The sequence below is a fragment of the Rhinatrema bivittatum genome, chromosome 2 (assembly GCF_901001135.1).
Source record: "Rhinatrema bivittatum chromosome 2, aRhiBiv1.1, whole genome shotgun sequence".
NCBI classification, from domain to species: Eukaryota; Metazoa; Chordata; class Amphibia; order Gymnophiona; family Rhinatrematidae; genus Rhinatrema; species Rhinatrema bivittatum.
Window position 1 is genome coordinate 273,699,439 of NC_042616.1, and position 20,819 is coordinate 273,720,257.

Below are 20,819 nucleotides of genomic sequence, written 5' to 3' on the forward strand. Positions count from 1 at the left end.
TTGTCTGGAGGGATGCTGTGGAAGTCCAGAAAGTATCCCCCTCGAATGATGGTTAGGACCCACTTGTCCAACATTATCTCGACACATCTTTGGTAGAATAGGGCAAGCCTGCTCCCTATGGCTTCTTCCTGTGGATGGGTCTGCTGATTCTCATTGTGGGGTGCAGCTGGGGCCTGGACCTGAGCCGGCTCCCCTCTTGATGTGTTTGTTTCGAAAGGACTGGCCACTGCCTGCAGGGCGAGGTGCTTGGTATGTATTCTTATACAGTCTAACTGATTCTCTGCCCTTGGATGTTCGTGGAAAGGGGCGTTGGCTTCTTTTGTTCTTGTCCTCCGGTAACTGAGGTACTGGAGATTCGCCCCATTTATCGGCCAACTTCTCCAGTTCTCTTCCGAACAGGAGGGTTTCTTTAAAAGGCATTCTCATGAGTTTTGTCTTGGAAGTTGCGTCGGCTGACCAGCTTTGGAGCCAGTTGCCTTCTGGCTGCCACAATGGATGAGATGCCCCTGGCTGAGGTGTGCACCAGGTCAGAAATCGCATCCGTGAGGAAGGATATTGCTGGTTGTATGTAATGTTTTGACTGGTGTGGTGGTGTTCCTGGCCAGTGACAAGCATGTGTGTGTCACCATGGCACAGCAGGCAGCAATCTGTAGTGACATAGCTGCTGCATCAAATGACTTTACGGATGGATTCCTGACGTCTGTCTTGGGCATCCTTGAGTGCCACTCCTCCTTCGACTGGAATAGTGGTGCGCTTTGTGAAGCGCAGACCATGGTGTCCACTTTGGGAAACACCAGGAGTTCTTTGGCTGAGGGTTCCAGTGGATATAGGGCTTCTAGGGCCCATCCTCCCTTGAAACTGGCCTCCGGAGCATTCCATTCCAGGTCAATCAGTTGTTGTTGTATGGCTTGCAGCAATGGGAAATGGTGTGAGGCCTGACGGAGCCCAACCAGAAGAGGGTTCGTCTTTGGCTCCGCTGTGGCGCTTGTGCCTGGGATGGCCAGCTCCTTCAGGCTCAGGGACACAAGGTGTGACAGCTCATCTTTGGAGAAGAAACGCATTACAGTTTGGTATGGTTCCGTTCCTGGAGGGATTTCCCCTTTCTCCAGGGAGTCTTGGTCTTCCTCAGAGGTGTCCTTGTTCCTTAAGAGTAGGCTTTGTCCAGGGGAGGCACGTCCCTGGGAGGCCGAAAAGGGCCTGGGACCTTTGGGTCCTCTGGTGGAGGCTATGGTTATGTCACTGGTGGTGCCAATTGCGTCTGGACAAAGGTTTGCAGACCTTTAAAGAATTCCACCCAGGAAAAGGTTCCTGGGTCTATACTGAACTCAGTGGCGTTCCCCGAGGGCCCAGTCTGGAGGAGACCTTGCCCTGGTTCTCCCAGAGCCATCTCGCACTGTACGCATAGGGCAGTAGCTTCTTCATGCTGCATAGCTCTTATGTGGCAGGCTGGGCAGAGGGCTTGTGCTTTGGCTTTCTTGGCCGGTGGTGCCATGATTTGTGCATTTGGGGCGTTCAAACCCGGTCTGTGGGTTTATATGAGCGCGCCAGGAGGCTTGGATATGCGCTCCGGGCGCATCTAAGAAACTCGTGCAAGCTGCGACAATATGCGTGGTCGCTATGTGCGCCGCTATGTGAACAGGCTCAATTTGTGCGCCCAGCGTCTGAGTGTGCTGCTGTGCGCACAAGTAGGTTATGTGCCCGGCTCACCGCTGTGCGCACTGCTCAGTTATGCGGATATGGCGATCAAGGGGGATGGGGATGGCGCCGACAACCACGTGGGCAAGAGGGCGGACTCCCCGGAGGGTCTCCATATGGGAGGACCCTCGTACCGGATCGGGGTCTAGCCCGGACGGGGCTGATCAACCCGATAGAACAGATACTGGCTGGCGATCTGAGCAGCTATCCGAGCCTTGGAGACCGGAGACTTCAGGAGATTTCTACCTTACCTTCTTCTTGGCGCTTCCCTGTCTCGGGCCGGGCGGTCTCCTGCTGTGGGGGGAGAGGGAAAATTGCCTTCACTGCTGTGCTCAGTAGTGCACCTGCTGCCTCTCAGCCACTCCCGTTCCTGGGGGCTAAGTCCACGCCGGGAACCGGCTACAGGACCAAGGCCTACCTCTGGGGGATCACGGAAATCACCTCGAATTCTTAACTGGAGGAGAGACCCTTAGGTATCACCGCAGGAGAGCGGGGCTCGTCTGTAGAGGTAAGATTATTTCTTCTTTGTTTTGGAATTTTCCTTTCTTCTTTTGGTTTGGATTCTTTAACGCTGAGCGAGCATGTGTAGGGTCCCAAACTGCTATGGAGACTGAGAAATACTGAAGAGCAGAGCTTCCTGCCTGTGTATATGTAGTGCTGACATTAGATTGAAATCTGACTCAGTCTCCAACTGCTATCAGGAGCACACTATACCCACTGGTCCTGAGTCCATCTGCTACACGCTAGGAAAGAAGCCTTGAGGTCACCGGACCACTGCGCCTGGATGCCTCATGCTCCAGGATGCCTTGAGTACATGTTGACCCCGGCTTCAGTGGCAATCAAGGGCTCTCGGGAGCCCCAGCGGTCGATGGCCTCAAGAGCGACCAGGGCACTCAATCGCAATCCCAGTACCTCGATGGTGCTTGATATCGAGAGCAGCAACAAATGGCGTAGAGGGCTGCCTTGCCAGCTAGATGGCAATCCTGGTGCACTTAAGACAGCTTCAGAGGGCATCCACATACCAACACCTTGATGGCATAGAGTGGGGCATGGTGCTAGATGGCAGTCCTGGTCACTGACACTAGAGGTCAGTGCCACTACTCCACCACATTGAGGCCCAAAGTGCACAATTGGAGAAATTACTTACCTGATAATTTCGTTTTCCTTAGTGTAGACAGATGGACTCAGGACCAATGGGTATAGTGTACTCCTGATAGCAGTTGGAGACGGATCAGATTTCAATCTGACAGCCCTAGTACATATACCCCTGCAGGAAGTGCAGCTCTTCAGTATTCTCCTCAAAAAGCATTGTGGATATATGTGTGACTAACTTAAATAAATTGAATAACTTTATAACTTGAAACACTTTAGTAACTTTATAATTTGCTTAACTTGATTAATTTGAACTGGTTGAGTTGGCTATAGCTGGAGGCCGCCAGTGCCCTCAACCGAGAAAAGTAAACACCCAGTAGGGTGGATGTCCTAGATGAAGGAAGCATGGCTTACCCTTGAATCACTCGCTCCCAGGGATGTCTCCCAGGAATACCATAAGTAACAGCAGCCGTGGGTGGGATTCTGAGTCCATCTGTCTACACTAAGGAAAACTAAATTATCAGGTAAGTAATTTCTCCATTTCCTAGCGTGTAGCAGTGGACTCAAGACCAATGGGATGTATAAAAGCTACTCCGGAACTGGGTGGGAGACTGCCCGTGACCCACTTGGTACTGCCCTTGCAAATGTCGTGTCCTCCCAAGCCTGAACATCCAGGCAGTAGAACCTGGAGAAGGTGTGGATAGAGGACCATGTCGCTGCCCTGCAGATCTCGGCAGGTGACAGCATCTTAGTTTCCACCCAGGACACTGCCTGGGCTCTAGTAGAATGGGCCTAGACTTGTAGAGGCAGCGACTTGCCTGCTTCTATGTAGGCCGCCTTGATGACTTCTTTGATCCAGCGGGCTATGGTTGCTCGCGAGGCCGCTTCCCCTAGTCTCTTCCCGCTGTGGAGGACGAATAGGTGGTCCGTTTTTCGTATGGGTTCTGACATTTCCAGGTATCTGGATAGGAGTCTTCCTATGTTGAGGTGGCGTAGACTTCGAGCCTCCTCCGAATTCCTATGCTCATCTGGTGATTGTAGTGAGATGGTTTGATTGAGGTGTGAGACACCACTTTGGGGAGGAACGAGGGAACAGTGTGTAGCTGGATGATCCCAGGGGTGAGCCTGAGAAACGGCTCACGGCAGACTGCCAGCAGGAAGGCTGTCTTCAATGTTAATAGTCGGAGAGACAGGCCACGGAGAGGTCTGAAAGAGGCTCCTGCTAAGAAATCCAGGACCAGGTTGAGGTTCCAAAGGGGTACTGGCCGGATATGTTTGACTCCTTTCAGGAAGTGGGAAACATCCGGGTGAGGTTATGCTGTCGCTCTCGTTTTTGGTTCTGTAGCATGACAATGCGGCCACTTGTACTTTGATGGAGTTGAGGGACAATCCTTTCTGCAGGCCGTCCTGTAGGAATTCCAAGACCGCCGGAATTTTGACTGAGCGAGGTATGATGTTGTGGTCCTCGCACCAGGCTTCAAATACTCTCCAAATTCTTATGTATGTTAGATATGTGGAGAACTTGCGTGCCCGGAGCAGGGTGTCAATTACTGCCCCTGAGTATCTGCTCTTCCTCAGGCAAGCCCTCTCAATGGCCAGACCGTAAGAGAGAATCGAGCTGGATCCTCGTGGAGGATCGGCCCTTGTTGGAGCAGGTCTCTGTGTGGCGGTAGTGGCAGGGGTGTCCCTATCAGTAATCTTCGCATGTCTGCGTACCACGATCTTCTTGGCCAGTCCAGGGCCACAAGAAGTACTGGTTCCCTGTGTTGTTCTATCTTGTGAATGATTGCACCCAACAGGGGCCATGGCAGGAAGGCGTATAACAGAATCTCCTGTGGCCAGGTCTGCACCAGGGTGTCGACCCCCTGGGACTGAGGTTCCCGCCTGTGGCTGAAGTAGCTAGTTACTTGGGCATTGGACCGGTTTGCCAGAAGGTCCATGGTTGGCGTTCCCCCACCAGTTCACTATCAGTTGGAAGGTTGTGGTCAACAGCTGCCATTCTCCTGGGTCTAGACTTTCTCTGCTGAGGTAATCTGCCGTGATGTTGTCTTTCCCTGTGATGTGGACGGCCAAGATCTCCTGGAGATTCGCTTCCGCCCACGACATTAGGGGGTCTATTTCCATAGAGATCTGTTGGCTTCTGGTTCCTCCCGGACGGTTGATGTAGGCCTCTGTTGTGGCGTTCTCAGACATTACTCTGACCGCTTTGTCTCGAAGCCTGTGACCGAACCTTAGGCAGGCAAGTCTGACTGCCCGGGCTTCTAGGCGATTGATGTTCCATTCCGACTCTTCTGCGTTCCACTGCCCTTCGGTGGTTAACTCTTCGCAGTGTGCTCCCCATCCTCATAGGCTGGCATCCGTGGCGTGTAGGATCCAGGTCGGTGAAGATGATCTTGTTCCCTGGCTCAGGTGGCCGTCTTGTAGCCACCATCGTAGTTGGGTCCGAACTCTGCCCGGGAGCTGTAGACATATGGTGCAGTTCTGGGATAGTGGATTCCATCACGATAGAAGTGAGCGCTGTAGGGGTCTCATGTGAGCTCGTGCCCATGGCACTACTTCCAGTGTGGATGCCATTGAGGCAAGGACTTGTAGGTAATCCCATACTGTGGGGCGAGGTTCGCTCAGCAGTGTTCGCAACAGGTTCATCAGTTTTGATCTCCTTGTCGGTGTCAGGATGACCTTGTCTTCTTTGGTGTTGAATCGGACTCCTAAGTATTCTAGAAACTGTGAGGGCTGCAGACAGCTTTGGTTTGTGTTGATCACCCATCCGAGGCTCTCAAATAGAGTTTTGACTCTATTGGTTGCCTGGTGACTTTCCTCTGGGGATTTCGCCCTGATCAGCCGATCGTCTAGGTAAGGGTGTACGAGGATTCCTTCCTTCTTCAGTGTTGCCACCTCACCAAGTATGATCTTGGTGAACTTCCAGGGTGCTGTGGCTAACCCGAAGGGTAATGCCTGGAACGGGTAGTGACGGTCCAGGATTTTGAAGCGAAGGAAGCGCTGATGTTCTTGGTGGCTTGGAATGTGTAGGGATGTGAGAAACTCTCCTGGTTGTATCGCCCTTATTACGGAGCGTAGGATTTCCATGCGGAAGCAGGGGATCCTCAGGTGGTGGTTGACCGACTTGAGGTCCAGGATGGGCCTGAACATTCCCTCTTTCTTGGGGACGATAAAATAAATGGAATAACGCCCCATATTTATTTGCTGTTGAGGTACCTTGAGGGCCAGTAATCTGGACAGTGTAGCTTCCACTGTCACCCTCTTGGAGGGGTCGTGGCGGGGGGATTCCACGAACTTGTCCGGAGGAAGTCCAGGAAGTATCCCTCTCGAATGATGGTTAGGACCCACTTGTCCGAAGTTCTCAACCCATCTTTGGTAGAATAGGGCAAGTCTGCCCCCTATGGCTTCTTCCTTTGGACGGGTCGACTGAATCTCATTGTGGGGTACGGCTGGGGCCTGGCCCCGAGCTGGTTCCCCTTTTGTTGTGCTTGTTCCGAAAGGACTGGTTCCTGCCTGTAGGACGGGGCGATTGATAAGTGTTTCTGTATGGATTGAAGCGCTGTGAACCTCTGCCCCTGGAGGATCGGGGGAAGGGTCGCTGGTTTTTCTTGATTCTGTCCTCCAGGAGCCGCGGTAGTGGGGACTCGCCCCAAATGTTAGCCAGTTTCTCTAGTTCGCTGCCGAACAGGAGGGATCCTATGAAGGGCATCCTTGTGAGTCTTATTTTGGAAGACGCGTTAGCTGACCAGTTTCAGAGCCAGAGTTCCCTCCTGGCTGCCACAGCTGATGACACTCCTCTAGCTGAGGTGCGCATCAGATCAGAAGCAGCATCTGCAAGGAATGATACTGCTGGGTTCCATGGCTTCCCCATGGGTGTTGCTCCTGGTCTGTAATAGGCAGGCCCGTTTCACGACGGTGCAGCAGGCCGCTATTTGCAGGGACATAGCGGCGACATCAAAGGACTGTTTAAGGATGGATTCCAGCCGTCTGTCTTGTGCATCTTTGAGTGCTGCTCCTTCCTCCACAGGGATCGCAGTACGCTTCGAGACCGCACAGACCATAGCATCTACTTTTGGGCATGTCAGAAGGTCTTTGGCCGCCGGGTCCAGAGGGTACATGTCTGCCATAGCCCGTGTCCCTTTGAACGTGGATTCTGGAGCAATCCACTCCAGGTCAATTAGCCGTTGAAGGACTTGTAACAGCGGGAAATGGGGGGAGGTCTGACGGAGTCCCTCTAGTTGGGGGTTGTGTCTTAAGGCTCCCCCGAGGCCTTGTGCCTGGGATAGCAAGTTCCTTCAGGCTGTGGGTGACCAGGTCTGGAAGTCTGTCCTTGGTGAAGAAGCGTCTCATGGTCCGGTGAGGCTCTGTCCCTGGAGGGAGTTCCCCCTCCTCCAGGGGTTCTGATTCCTGCTCCGAGTTGTCCATGTTCCTGTAGGTGGGGCTTCTGAGTGGTGGAGTCCCTTCTCTGGGCCTAGAGGGGCCCGGGATCTAAAGATCCTCAGGTGAGGTCTGTGGCCTTGTCATCGGATGATCCGTTTGCATGTGGACGAAGGTGTGCAGGCCCTTGAAGAATTCCACCCAGGAGATAGACGCTGGGTCCAAGCTAGGGAGTGCTGTGTCCCCTATGGAATTTGATAGGTCCGGAGTACTTACTGAGGAGCTAGCACTCAGTCTCTTATAGGACTGGCCCTAGGGCCTCCTCGCACTGGATACACAGGGTGTCAGCCTGTTCGTATTGTGCGGCTCGGATGTGGCATGCTGGGCAGAGGCCCTGAGCCTTGAGCTCCTTTTCTGGTGGTGCCATGGGTGTAGGCGCGCAAGTCTGTTATGCGCTCCAGGCTTCGACTATGGGCGTGTGAAAGTGTGCACGCAGGTGTGCGCATAAATAGTAGATATGCGCCTGGCCCGTTAAGCGCGTGGTATGCGCGCAACTTATGCGCACAATAGTTTTGTGCGCCTGGCTCTCCCTTGGTGCGCACGGGTCGAAGCGGCGAACAGAGTCAATGGCGACGGCGACCACGCGATCAGGATGGCGACCACCTCGGAGGGTCTCCACGTGGGAGAACCCTTGGATCTTACTGGGGCCTAGCCCTACTGGAGCGGATCAACCCAGTGGCACAGGTCCCAGCCGGTGACCTGTGAGACTCCTCGAACTTCGGAGACCGGAGTTTTTAAAGAAGATTTCTACCTTACCTGGTCTTCGGCGTTTCCCGATTTCGTTCGAGGTGGTCTCCGGCTGCGGGGGGAGAGGGCAAAATACCTTCACTGCCACGCTTGAGGTTGCACCCGCTGCCTCTCAGCCGCGCCCCGAAATTGGGGGCTAGGTCCCCGCAGCGAGTCAGCCGCTGGACCGAGGCTTACCCCTGAGGGACCACAGAAATCACCTCGGGAATTCTCAACTGGGGGAGGGACCCGAGGGTGTCACCACAGGAGAGCGAGGCTCGTCTGTAGAGGTAAGAATCTTATTTTCTTGGGTTTTCTCCTTTGCAAGGGCAACAGTTACTGGGAATGGCACTAAAGGTGCAGCCCAGGATCCTGCTCACCCTTTCTCAAGTAGACTGCACAGCCATCATAGGCAGCAGGAGGGGAGGCTACATCGTCCAGGGCTCCTGCCCGTGGAGACTAGTTCCTTTGAATGTGGGGAGGATGACCTCTCCCCCCAATAGAATGGTGTGGTCCTCGATCTCTTCACTGTCGGAACCTTCAATGATGTCGATCGATCGGTGAAATGATATGGAACTCCTATCCAGGTAGAACTCAGGTGAGTCTCCAGACTCAGCGGCCGACATGGATCACCCACTGCATTCTGTTAGCCCTACCAGCAAAAACAGATAGAGTAAGGAGAGGACACAGATACTAAACTGCAGGTGCAGTATTTATTTAATAAGGGATAGTATTAAACTCTTCCAGGCTGCACAGCGACTAAGGCCTGCCCCATGGAGCTGGCAGACAGTGGAAAGAAGAGGAAAAAAGGAAAGAAAATAACTACCATAAGGTAAAGGAAAGAAAAACAGCTGCAGCTCTAGAAAAAAATCAATTCAAAAACTGTGAGGAAAGAGCAAAGCTGAATTCTATGACACTGCTCCTGCAATCACATCTCCATGCAAAACAAAAAAGAAAAAAAAAGAGAGATTGAAGGACTCTACCTAGGGGGCAGGGTGATAACTACAGCTGCACATGCTCAGTAGGGCCAGGCTCCATCTGATGTCACCTGTGTGTGAGGACTACCATCCTGCTTGCCAGGTTCTTGTGGCCTGGTTTTGCCTCTGTTGGAAACAGGATACTGGGCTTGATGGACCTTTGGTCTGACCCAGCATGGCAATTTCTTATGTCCTCAAAGAAATAATTTGTTTGACAGAACTGAATAACTCTTTAGATGGCATATTTACTAAGCTTTTTTCCCCACCATGGGCACAGAATGGAAGAAAAGCCTTACTGAAGCAGAGAGCTTAGAGTAAAAAAAAGATTTTTTGGCAGCAATTATGGTAGATTGATTGCTTGATAGCGGAGTTTGATAACTAATTAAATTTACATAGGAGGAATACCACTATTTTCTTTCAGCCCTTCTTCCCAATCTTTTATGTTGTAAATCATGAGTAAATGGCTATCCCCAGTTTGCTAGTATCAAAAGAAATGTTTTAAAAAGTTGGATAGACTTTCTTATAGGCTTCAGTCTCTCTCTAAACTGTGCATTTCTTGCTCACCTTGGTAGACATGTGGCCTAGGAAAGAATGGTAGGACAACTGACTGGTTAACATGAAAGTCAGACATCATCCTTGACAAGAACCAATGATTCCCCTGATGCTAATGACACTAACTCCATTTATGTAGGTCAGAGAACTATCAATACCTCCAATGCTGATAAATTGGTCTTCCGGTACCCGAATATATATGTTTTTTAAATTATTTTTTTTTTTTTACTTTTTAGGCCCTGGAGAAGAGCAACAGTGAAAAGCTCCTGCTCTGAATCAGATTCTCTGAGCTAATGGTACAAATTCTAAACTGCCTCCCTTCTTTATTGAGTCTAAGATTATTGACCTGGAAGGATGTCATAAGGGCAAATAGTTCCTAGGGTCTAATGGCATTTCTATTAAATGTCTCATGGGTGTCCTGTCTGTTTCTGTCATCTGTCAGGCCGTTACAGTAAAGTTAGCCCATGTTTGGCCGCACGTTTGACATGCTATTTTTACCCTTATACAGTAAAGGGAAATAGCACGTCAAATGCACTGCCAACACCCCCCCCCCAAAACTAATAGGACCTGCAATATGCAAATGCATGTTGATGGGCCTATTAGTTATTCCTGCGCGATACAGAAAGTTAAATGTGCAGCTAAGCCCCACATTTTACTTTCTGAAATTAACGCCTGCCAAAGGCTGGCGTTAATTTTGGCCGGCACCGGGAAAGTGTACAGAAAAACAGAAAAAACTGCTTTTTGGTACACCCTCAGACTTAATATCATAGCGATATTAAGTCGGAAGCCCCAAAATAAAAAAAAAAAAAAAAATAAAATTTAAAAAAATTAATAATCTGCCCACAGCCCACGGGTTGGAAGATGGATGTTCAATTTAGCCGACATCCGTTTTCAGAACCTGTTGCTGTCAGCGGGTTCAAGAACAGACGCCAGTAAAATTGAGCATCTGCTGTCAAACCCACTTCTGTTAAAAGGAGGCGCTAGTGTCCCTGGCGCCTCCTTTTACCTCGGGCCCTAATTTACATACCTGGGCTTTCTGAATCGCGTGCCCAGAAGAGTGGCCTGTGCATGTGTCGGGAGAGCAGGCGCTCGCTGGCTCTCCCGTGCGTTTTTCTGTATCTGCCTGACTGTTAGGTTTTAAAATTCCTTAACTGTGTTTTTCTGTACTTTCCAATGCTTTAGCCATAGGGTTTCTTATTGTGCAAGCCTAGAAGCAGGAGTAAGGCAAAAAAATGCAACCTGGAAAAAAAAAAGACTGAGAAGCCCCCAGATGGATGCATGATGAAATGGCATGTGCAAGTGTGTTCAGTGATGTATAATCAAAGTTTTAGAAACTTTGATAAGTTTTAGTGACAGGACTCTATTGGATATCAGCCACTTGTGAGGACTACTATCCTGCTTGTCCTCGAGGAAACAATATATACATATTTGCAATTAACACATTCAAGATGTCTGCCTGTAATAAAATTATACATATTCCAGAAGGGTAGTCTGGTGTGTGAACAATTGAATTACACGACAGACATGTCTTCAATTCCTTAATTGTATGATCTGTTACAAAAAGGTATTAACCATAAAAAGCTTGAATGAAAATATAGCACTGTGAAAAAACACCTTCACATTTAACATGTTATGTAAATTAGCAGCTACTTTCAACAAATTTCACAAGAAATCTGCTTATTTTGAAAACTTACTTTTTTCAACCCCTGCAGGATGCAATACCTTTTGTTATAACCAACAAAAAAATATATTTAAGATACTCTCCTTTTCCAAATTGGAGCTCAAGGTGAATTACAATTCAGGTATTTTAGATATTTGAAGTGGAATACTAATCAGTGGTTGGAGCAGCAGGCTGAGAACTAGGGAAGCCAGGGTTCAAATCTGTGCTGCTCCTTGTGATCTTGGGTAAGTCACGACACTCTCCATTGATTCAGGTACAACTTAGATTATAAATCCACTTAGGCAGGGAAAAATAAACTGTAGAAAAAAATGCAGCACATAAGCCTTTGAGATCACATAGGTCCCTTCATCAGATGAGACCTCTGTTATAATCGCAAAAGCTCAAGATCATCATTCTTGTGGCTGGTCCAATAAAAGTCATCACAACCTACAAGGATTCCAATTTTCTCCACAAGAACTCTGCATGCCATAATTTACTTAACACTCAAGAAAACAAAGACATTGTTTTTATACTAAGAATGGTTTCACCTCAACTCTGCTGTAGCAATTTAAACTTATTGATTTATGATATGAAATTGTATGGTCTCCCTACTGATTTCCTTACACTTCAGTTTGGGACCACTACTCATTTTAAATATGATGGAGATATAAAGAAAAATCTTATTTTATCTCGGTACCCTTATTCAAATGAACTATAGCGTACAAACTGTTCAGATAAAAAAATTCCAAAAATCAAAAGAAATTTGACAAACCCATCACTAGGATTACTAACAGTCTAGTTAAGATATTTTTCCATAATGGGCTACAGATGAATAAAATGCCCATTAGAAACTTACAGGATGCCAAAGTCACCAGCAAGGAGAGTAGCAACTACTTTTAGTCTAGGCACTGTACCAATGGATTCATGAACCATTTTCAAGTGTAAAAAGGAAGTGACCTACAAATCAAAATAACTGCTGTTGATAGAAACTAGATTTAAACATATGCTTTGTGGTTCCATAAGAAATTTAAAAAACTTCATAACTATTTCCCAATAAGTAGAATCTTTGTAGTTTTCAATGCCTTTTAAAGGACTAATAAAAAAAAGAAAAGAAAGAAGCAGCCTGCGAAGTCTGGAAAGCAAGCCCTACAATATTTGTGTTTGTTCTTTGAGGGTTATAATATCCTTTTAAAGGCTGCAGTTTTCTCCAGGACCAATACAGGCACTAGAACTCTACACTTCCCTATAAATAGAACTACTATTCTCTAATGTTAATGGCTGCAACCAGGGTTGCCAACTGTCATATGCTGCTAGTTAATGAGTTAAAAATACTTGTGTTACTAAAAGTGTCATGAGCAACAGGCCTGACTTAGAGACTGATGTAGTAAACTGTGCTAAACCTAGTGTGGATTTTAACTCCCTATGCTTTTCATCACTTTAACTCCCTATGTTTTTCATGACTTCAGTGCCAGGAAAATAGTAGAAATTATTTTATTGATCAAAATTACAGAGCATACAGAAAGACAGGGTTTAATGAAACACAGCATGGATTTACCCAAGGGAAGTCTTGCCTAACAAATCTGCTTTTTTTTTTTTTTAAGGGGTTAATGAACATGTAGATAAAGGTGAACCGGGTAGATGTAGTATATTTGGATTTTCAGAAGACATTTCACAAAGTTCCTCATGAGAGGCTTCTATAATAACTAAAAAGTAATGGGATAGGAGGCAATATCCTTTTGTGGATTACAAACTGGTTAAAAGACAGGAAACAGTAGGATTAAATGGTCAATTTTCACAGTGGAAAAGGGTAAACAGTGGAGTGCCTCAGGGATCTGTACTTGGACTGGTGCTTTTCAATGTATTTATAAATAATCTGGAAAGGAATAAGATGAGTGAGGTAATCAAATTTACAAGATACAAAAGTATTCAGAGTAGTTAAGTCACAAGTGGATTATGATAAATTGCAGGAGGACCTTGCGAGACTGGTAGATTGGGCAGCTAAATGGCAGCTAAAATTTAATGTGGACAAGTGCAAGGTGTTGCATATAGGGAAAAATAACCCTTGCTGTAGTTACACGATGTTAGGTTCCATATTAGGAGCTACCACCCAGGAAAAAGATCTAGGCATCATAGTGGATAATACATTGAAATCGTCTGCTGTGTGCTGCGGCAGTCAAAAAGCAAACTGTTAGGAATTATAAGGAAGGGAATGGTGAATAAAACAGAAAATGTCATAATGCCTCTATCGCACCATGGGGAGACTACACCTTGAATACTGAGTACAGTTGTGGTAGCCACATCTCAAAAAAGATATAGTTGCACTATAGACCAAAATGATAAAGGGGATGGAACAGCTCCCCCATCAGAAAAGACTAAAGAGATTGGGGTGTTCATCTTGGAGAAGAGATGGGGGGTGGGGGAGGTGGTATGATAGAGGTCTAGAATGGGTAGATGTGAATTGGTTATTTACACTTTCGGATAATAGAAGGACAAGGGGGCATTCCATGAAGTTAGCAAGTAGCACATTTTAAAGTAATCTAAGAACATTTTTTCACTCAATGCAAAATTAAGCTTTGGAATTGGTTGTCAGAGGATGTGGTTAGTGCAGTAGTGTAGCTGGGTCAAAAAAGGTTTGGAGAAGTTCTTGGAGAAGTCCATTAACTGCTATTAATCAAGTTGTCTTAGAAAATAGCCACTGCTATTACTGGCATTAATAGCATGGGATCTATTTAGTGTTTGGGTACTTGCCAGGTACTTGTAAAGCCTGGATTGGCCAATGTTGGAAACAGGATGCTGGGTTTGATGGATCCTTGGTCTGACCCAGTATGGCAATTTATATTCTTATGTAATTAATCCCTGTTAAGAACATAAGACTTGCCATACTGGGTCAGAACAAAGGTCCATCAAGCCCAGTTTCCTGTTTCCAACAGTGGCCAAGCCAGGTCACAAGTACCTGGCAGGATCCCAGGGATAAGCAGTGGATTTCTACAATGCTACCTTAATGGTTAATGGACTTTTCCTCCAGGAACTTGTCCAAATTTTTTCAAACACAGCTACACTAATAGCTTTCACCACATTCCTGAATGAGTGGGATCTTAACTGAAAGACTTCTAAACCCTGGAAAAACTCCACCCAAGAAACAGCAGCCAGATCCAGTCCAAACCCAGAAGGAACTGAAGTGGGACCCACTCTCCTTCCAAAATCTGAAGTAATCCCCATAGGGAGATGCACATCCACCATCTGCTGGAGACGGAGAATACTGGCAGGATCCGTCTCCATCTGCTGGCAGGGGAGTATAACCCACTAGGCCGGAGTCCATCTGTCTACATTCTAAGAAATTCAACATATGTTCAACGATGACACCTAGATCTCTTTTCTTGAGTGGCGATTCCTAATGTGGAATCTTGTATTATGTAGCTTTAATTTGGGTTACTCTTCCCTAAGTGTATCACTTTGCACTTGTCCACATTAAATTTCATTTGTCATTTGCGTGCCCAGACTCAGTTTTGCAATGTCCTCTTGCAATTTCTGTCATCTTGTGATTTAACTTTGAATAATTTTGTGTTGTCAGCAAATCTGATCACCTCACTTGCTGTTCCCATTTCCAGGTCATTTACAAATATATTAAAAAGCAGACATCCCAGAACAGATCCCTGGGGCACTCTACTATTCACTTTTCCATTGAGAAAATTTACCAGGTAGCCTTACTCTGTTTTCTATCTTTTAACCAGTTGGCAATCCACATTAGGACTCTGCCACCTCTCCCATGACTTCTTAATTTCCTAATAACTTCTCATGAGGGACTTTGTAAAATGTTTTCTAGAAATCCAGATACATTATATCAACCGGCTCACCTTTATCCACATGTTTATTTATGCCCTCAAAAAAACTAGTAAGTTTGTGAGGCAAGGTTTCCCTTGGCTAAATTCCTGTTGGCTTTGTCCCATTAAACTATGCTTATCTATATGCTCAGTAATTTTATTCTGATAGTTACTACCATTTTGCCTGGCACAAACATCAGACTCACTGGTCTGTAATTTACTGGATCACCCCTTGATCCCTTTTTAGAAACAGGCATTACATTGGAAACCCTCAAGTCTTATTTATAAATTTCCAGTAGCAGGTTTGCAATTTCATTTGTCAGTAGTTTCAGCACTCAGATGTATGCCATGTGGGCCAGGTGATTTGCTACTTTTTAGTTTGTCAATTTGTCCTAGTACATCTTTAAGGTTCACTGAGATTTGTTTCAGTAATTAGGAATTAAATTTGAATATCATTATTGGCATGGGTATGTCTTACATCCTCCTCAGTGAATACTGAAGCAAAGAATTAATTTAGTCTCAGCTATAGCTTTGTCATCCCAAAGTGCCCTTTTTACCCCTTGATCATCTAATGGTCTGACTCAGTCACAGGTTTTTTTTTTTTTATCTTGAATGTACCTGAAAAAGTTTTTTTTTAATGAGTTTTTGCTTCCACTTCAAACTTTTCAAATTCTCTCTTTGCCTTCCTTATCAATGCTTTGCATCTTATTTGCCAGTGCTTATGCTGTTTCCTGTTTTCATTTGGATCCCTTTTCCATTTCTTGATAGATGTTCTTTTAGATATTATAGCCTCTCTACCTCACCTTTTAACCATGCTGTCATTTAGCCTTCCTTCCACCTTTTAAAATGTGGAATATATCTGGTCTGAGCTTCCAAGATACTATTTTTAAACAAGGTCCATGCCTGAGCTTAACTCTTAACCTTTGCAGTTGCTTTCAGTTTTTCCATAAACATTTTCCTCATTTTAGCAGTCGCCTTTCTGAAAGTTAAATGCTGTCACAGTAGATTTGTTTTCCATCCAGTTAAGTCAAATTTGATAATAATGTGATCAGTATTGCCAAGTGGCTCCAACACTGTTACCTCTAGCACCAAATCCTGTTTTCCACTAAGGACTAGGTCTAAAATAGTTTCCCCTCTTGTTGGTTCTTGTACCAGCTGCTCCATAAAGCAGTCATTTCATCTAGGAACTTTATTTCTCTATAATGTCCTGATGTAACATTCACTCAGTCAATAGTGGAGTAACTGAAATCACCCAATACTGTGCCGCTGATTTTGTTAGCTTCTCTAAATTCTTTTAGCAGTCTGTTAGTTCATTCTGGCCAGGTGGATGGTAATACACTCCCCATTACTATTTTATTCCCTTTTTCACCTGGAATTTCTATCTATAAAAATTCAACATTGTATTTTGTTTGCTGCAGAACTTTTATCCGGTTTGATTCAATTCTCTTAACATATAGTGCTACCCCCTCCACCAACTTGATCCATCCTATCATTTAGATATAATTTGTACCCTGGCATCAGTGTCTTATTGGTTATCCTCCTTCCACCAGGTATCTGAGATGCCAATTGTATCTACCTCTTCATCCAGCGCTATAGCTCTCCCATCTTATTTTATAGACTTCTAGTATTTGCATAAGAACATAAGAAAATGCCACACTGGGTCAGACCAAGGGTCCATCAAGCCCAGCATCCTGTTTCCAACAGTGGCCAATCCAGGCCATAAGAACCTGGCAAGTACCCACAAACTAAGTGTATTCCATGTAACCATTGCTAATGGCAATGGCTATTCTCTAAGTGAACTTAATAGCAGGTAATGGACTTCTCCTCCAAGAACTTATCCAATCCTTTTTTAAACACAGCTATACTAACTGCACGAACCACATTCTCTGGCAACAAATTCCAGAGTTTAATTGTGCGTTGAGTATGTTTTTTGTTTGTATTAACAACCTGCTCATTAGTTGACATGGGTAACTTGGAATGTTTCTGCACTTTAAAGACACCTGGTCCACTTTAGCATTTACTGCAGTCTCTCTACTGAGATGCCCTATTTTCCCTGTTCTGTTACTATCCTTCAAAGATACTTCATTCCAAGCCATGCACTTCTGAGCAACTGTAGGCTTTCCCCAATCATCTAGTTTAAAAACAGTTGCACTCTCTCCTTTTTAAAGAGGTTAGTGCCAGCAGCCTGGGTCCACGCTGGTTATAGTGGAGCCCATCCTTTCAGAAAAGGATAGGCTCCCCTTGTAATTGGGACTAAAACTTGTGCTTTGGATTAGCACATCTTCCTGCAAATTGAAGGATAATGTTTATTAGCCATTTCCCTGCATTGCAGAGCTGCACATTAGTGAGAACAATACCTAGTTTGGCTTCTTTTTGCAACAGGAAAGTTACTTTTGGGTCAAAGCAGGAGTTAACATTTGTCTCAGCAGACAGCTAAGTGGGATAGGTCTGCCTCCCATCCACCCAAGTAAAAATAAAAGAAAAAAAAGCTAGCTGCATGTAGCAAATTAGCTGGGTTGCAGGCTGAATCCCTTCCCACCCAAGATAAAAACAAAAAGCATTAGGGCTGTAGGCTGAGCCCCCTCACTCCTAACCAAGTTAAAAAATAAAGTAATGGCCATTCCTCAAAATTCAAAACCCTGCTCGGAACCAACCCTGAAGGCCACCTTACCTCCTCTCAGTGGGGTTACTGTCTAGCTCTGAGCTGAAATTCATTTAATGCTGATTTACTCACAGCCAGCAATTGTCCCTCTATTGTCAGTGAAAGGGACCAATTCCCATTCCATAAAAGGGGAACTGTCCTTTCACTGACATCTGACAGTGGAGGAACCAATCAGTGCTCATGAAGAAGTGAATAAATTAATATTAAATGAGTTACAACTCAAGACAGCTTGATAGCTGCACTGGGAGAAGGTAAGGTCTTCTCCAGGCATTTGTTATGAAATAGGTACAGAGTTTGAAATTTTGAGGGTTGGTCACTTTTTTTTTTAACGTACATTGGTGAGAGGGGATTCAGCCTAGACACAGCCCTGCTAGTATTTTTAACTTGGGTGAAGGGGGGTTCAAGCCTGCAACTCTGCTAATTTTTTTTTTAACAGAAGAGAGCATATCTTTTTGTTGTATGTATCTTAAGAACATATCTTTTGCTGTGTTCCTAATTTAGGAGCATAAATTGTGCAGTGCACCTGTCTGGCCATTGTTAGACAAAAAAAAAGCACACAAAACAAAACACACACATTGTCAAGCCTCTGCCACTTAACCTCATAGGTGGGGGTGCCAACTGTGGATCCATCTTTAGAAACTTTACTCCACCTCTGACCAGGAGTAACCTTTCTAACCTTAAGAAAATGCATGCTGAGGCAGCACACCTCTCTGCATTGGGAAGGAATGCTTAATACCCTCATTTGTATAGAATTCACAAATAAGGGTGCTGAGACCAGTTTGAAACAATTGTGCTCTTAAAACTCCTTCCTGCATCAGAAGTAAGGTTTACTTGTACAAAATGTTTAAGTGTGGTGAAACTGTGGATTCAGTTGAACATACATCGGCCTGTAAGAGTACTGCAAGACTCCTCCACCCTGGCCACTGAGTATTACACAACTCCAAGATTTGCACAAAAACCGATAAGCAGATGTAATATGCTGTACTGTTTCTTAATGCACGTGCTAAAAATTGTAACTCCTGGTATAATAAGCTAAAGCTATGATAATACATTTGGAGTTTAAAAAAGAAACACAAACCTGAAAATGAGTTAAACATGATCATGGCTTAAAAACATGTTTAGGCACAGAAAAGTGCACAAATTATTTTGTGCAGAATCTTTGTGCACCTACCCTGTTTTTCCATGCAAAAATGCCAACTGTGCTTCTAAATCATGTATGCAGAATATCTTTAAATATAGTAAATATCTGTAGAAAAACACACACAGTTGTACTTGTCTTGTATTCTGCAACCAAATCATGTTTTATGCAACAAAAACATGATTTGTATATAAACCATGGTTTCTGTGTTTAAGACATAGAACCATGCTGGCAGAAACCAATGGCATAGCCTATTCTAGGCTGTTCATCTGCCTAATTCATTTAGCATAATTACCATCACTTCTTTAGATATCCCCTGTATTTATCTCATTCTTTCTTAAAGTCAGATACTGTTTTTGTCTCTACCACCTCCCCTGGGAGGCTGTTCCATGCATCTACTGCCCTCTCTGTAAAGAAATATTTCTGGTCTACCCCCCTTTCAACCTCATTGAATGACCCCTTGTTCCTGAGCCTCCTTTCTACTGAAAAAGGCTCAGTTCCTGTGCATGGAAGCTTTGAGATATTTTAATGTCTCCATCATATCTCCCGTGTACTCACATTAATTTGAGTACAGGACCCCAGCGCCAACTCCAGGTTCAACCCCCACTGAACTTTATGCCACCTCTCACCAAGGGGTTAAGTCTACACACTTCCACGCATAGGGGATGGGAGTAATACTACCTGAACTAGCGTTAGATTTTCATGCGAGGGCACAATCTTACACCACCTACTTTGTGCAAACTCCTTGCCGCATCAGGCGTAAACTATATATACAATTTGCAGGTAAATTCGCTCCACTGAGCATATCTTATATCAGTCCCTGAATAATGAATATGACCAACGGCTTCAGTTAAATATCAGAAAATAAAAAAAAAAAAAACTTTAAGAACTCCTATACCATGCACCCCTATTTAAGTGATTTTGAAAGTCAAAATTATTTTTACTATGATTGATAGGGAATTTTTCCCACGTATTTTTAAATAAGATTCCAAATTAAGGTTATCCAAAACCGTCTAAAGACACGTTTAACAAAACAGAGTTAAATAATGTACAACAGTGGTAGATAACGATGGCTTGTTGCTAATAAGCGTACAACGATGGGTTGGGACTGGGCCGGCTCCACGCTCCTTTGTGTAGCGGTGCTGCTTCAGGCCTCGGCTTCCCCATACCTGGTAATTTCGCTGCCGCTGCCCAGGGGAGTAGCTGCCGCCCCCGCGGTGGTGTTGCTGCTGCTGCTGGACTCCGGGGGACTTGGAGTAGGGGGAAGTGCTGTACCTCGGGCTGGGCCTGCGCGGAGGCGTCTGGCCCGGGGATGGGTGCCCGAACCTGCTGCTGCTGCCGCCGCCGCCGCCGCTACCGTAGAAAGCCTGGGAGCAGGGGGACTGGCCGCCGCCATAAGACCGGGGCCTCTGCCCGTACGGCGGCGTGGAAGGGCTCCCAAGGCCCCAGCCCGGCGGCGGCGGCATAGAGCCCGGCGGCCCCCCGCCCGCAAAAGGGGACGGAGGGCTTCGAAAGCCGCCCGGGCCCCCGACCACACCGCTGCCGAGGTAAGGGGGATTGGGGGAGCGGTAGTTTGGCCTGTACATTTCCTGCAGCCGCCTACAAACAGGGAGAGTCCGTTGAAGGAAGAGGGGGGGGAGAAGAATGTTAAAAACTGTACGTTGAGCCTGCGTGCCAAGCTGGAGAGAGCGGCGGCGGCGGTGGCGCGCGCGTGCGCGCTCCAAACACCTATTAAATGAAAAGGGAGGAGGTAAAATGGCACAGGGAAGAACTGAAAAACGCCTCACTGAACGCAAGAGCCGCGAGAAGTCACGTACGCCGTGTCGTCACATCCGGAAGCGCGTTGCGTATTGAAAAAGAAACCGACTCTAGGGGAAAAAAAAAAAAAAAAAACCCCAACCCAAAAAACGGTGTCTATACTATCTTCAGGTGTTGTGCAGATTGGGGTGTTTGAGGGGTTTTTTTTTTGGCCGCCATTTTTATTTTTTGGAGTAAAATGGCCATGAAATTCTTCAAAGCTTCGAGATTGATTTCACTTCTCGTTTGCACGTTAGGTATT

General features: G+C 46.0%; 1 protein-coding gene across 1 annotated transcript in view; it reads right to left on the bottom strand.

Annotated features, from left to right (window-relative positions):
* Positions 1 to 20,528, bottom strand: part of MPLKIP (M-phase specific PLK1 interacting protein) — a 33,707-nt gene extending 13,179 nt beyond the window's left edge. Inside the window, exon 1 of the mRNA XM_029589532.1 lies at positions 19,930 to 20,528. Coding sequence (XP_029445392.1) covers positions 19,930 to 20,346 — 417 coding nt within the window. The 5' untranslated portion in view covers positions 20,347 to 20,528. The remainder of the gene's footprint in view (positions 1 to 19,929) is intronic.
* Positions 20,529 to 20,819: the final 291 nt, after the last annotated feature.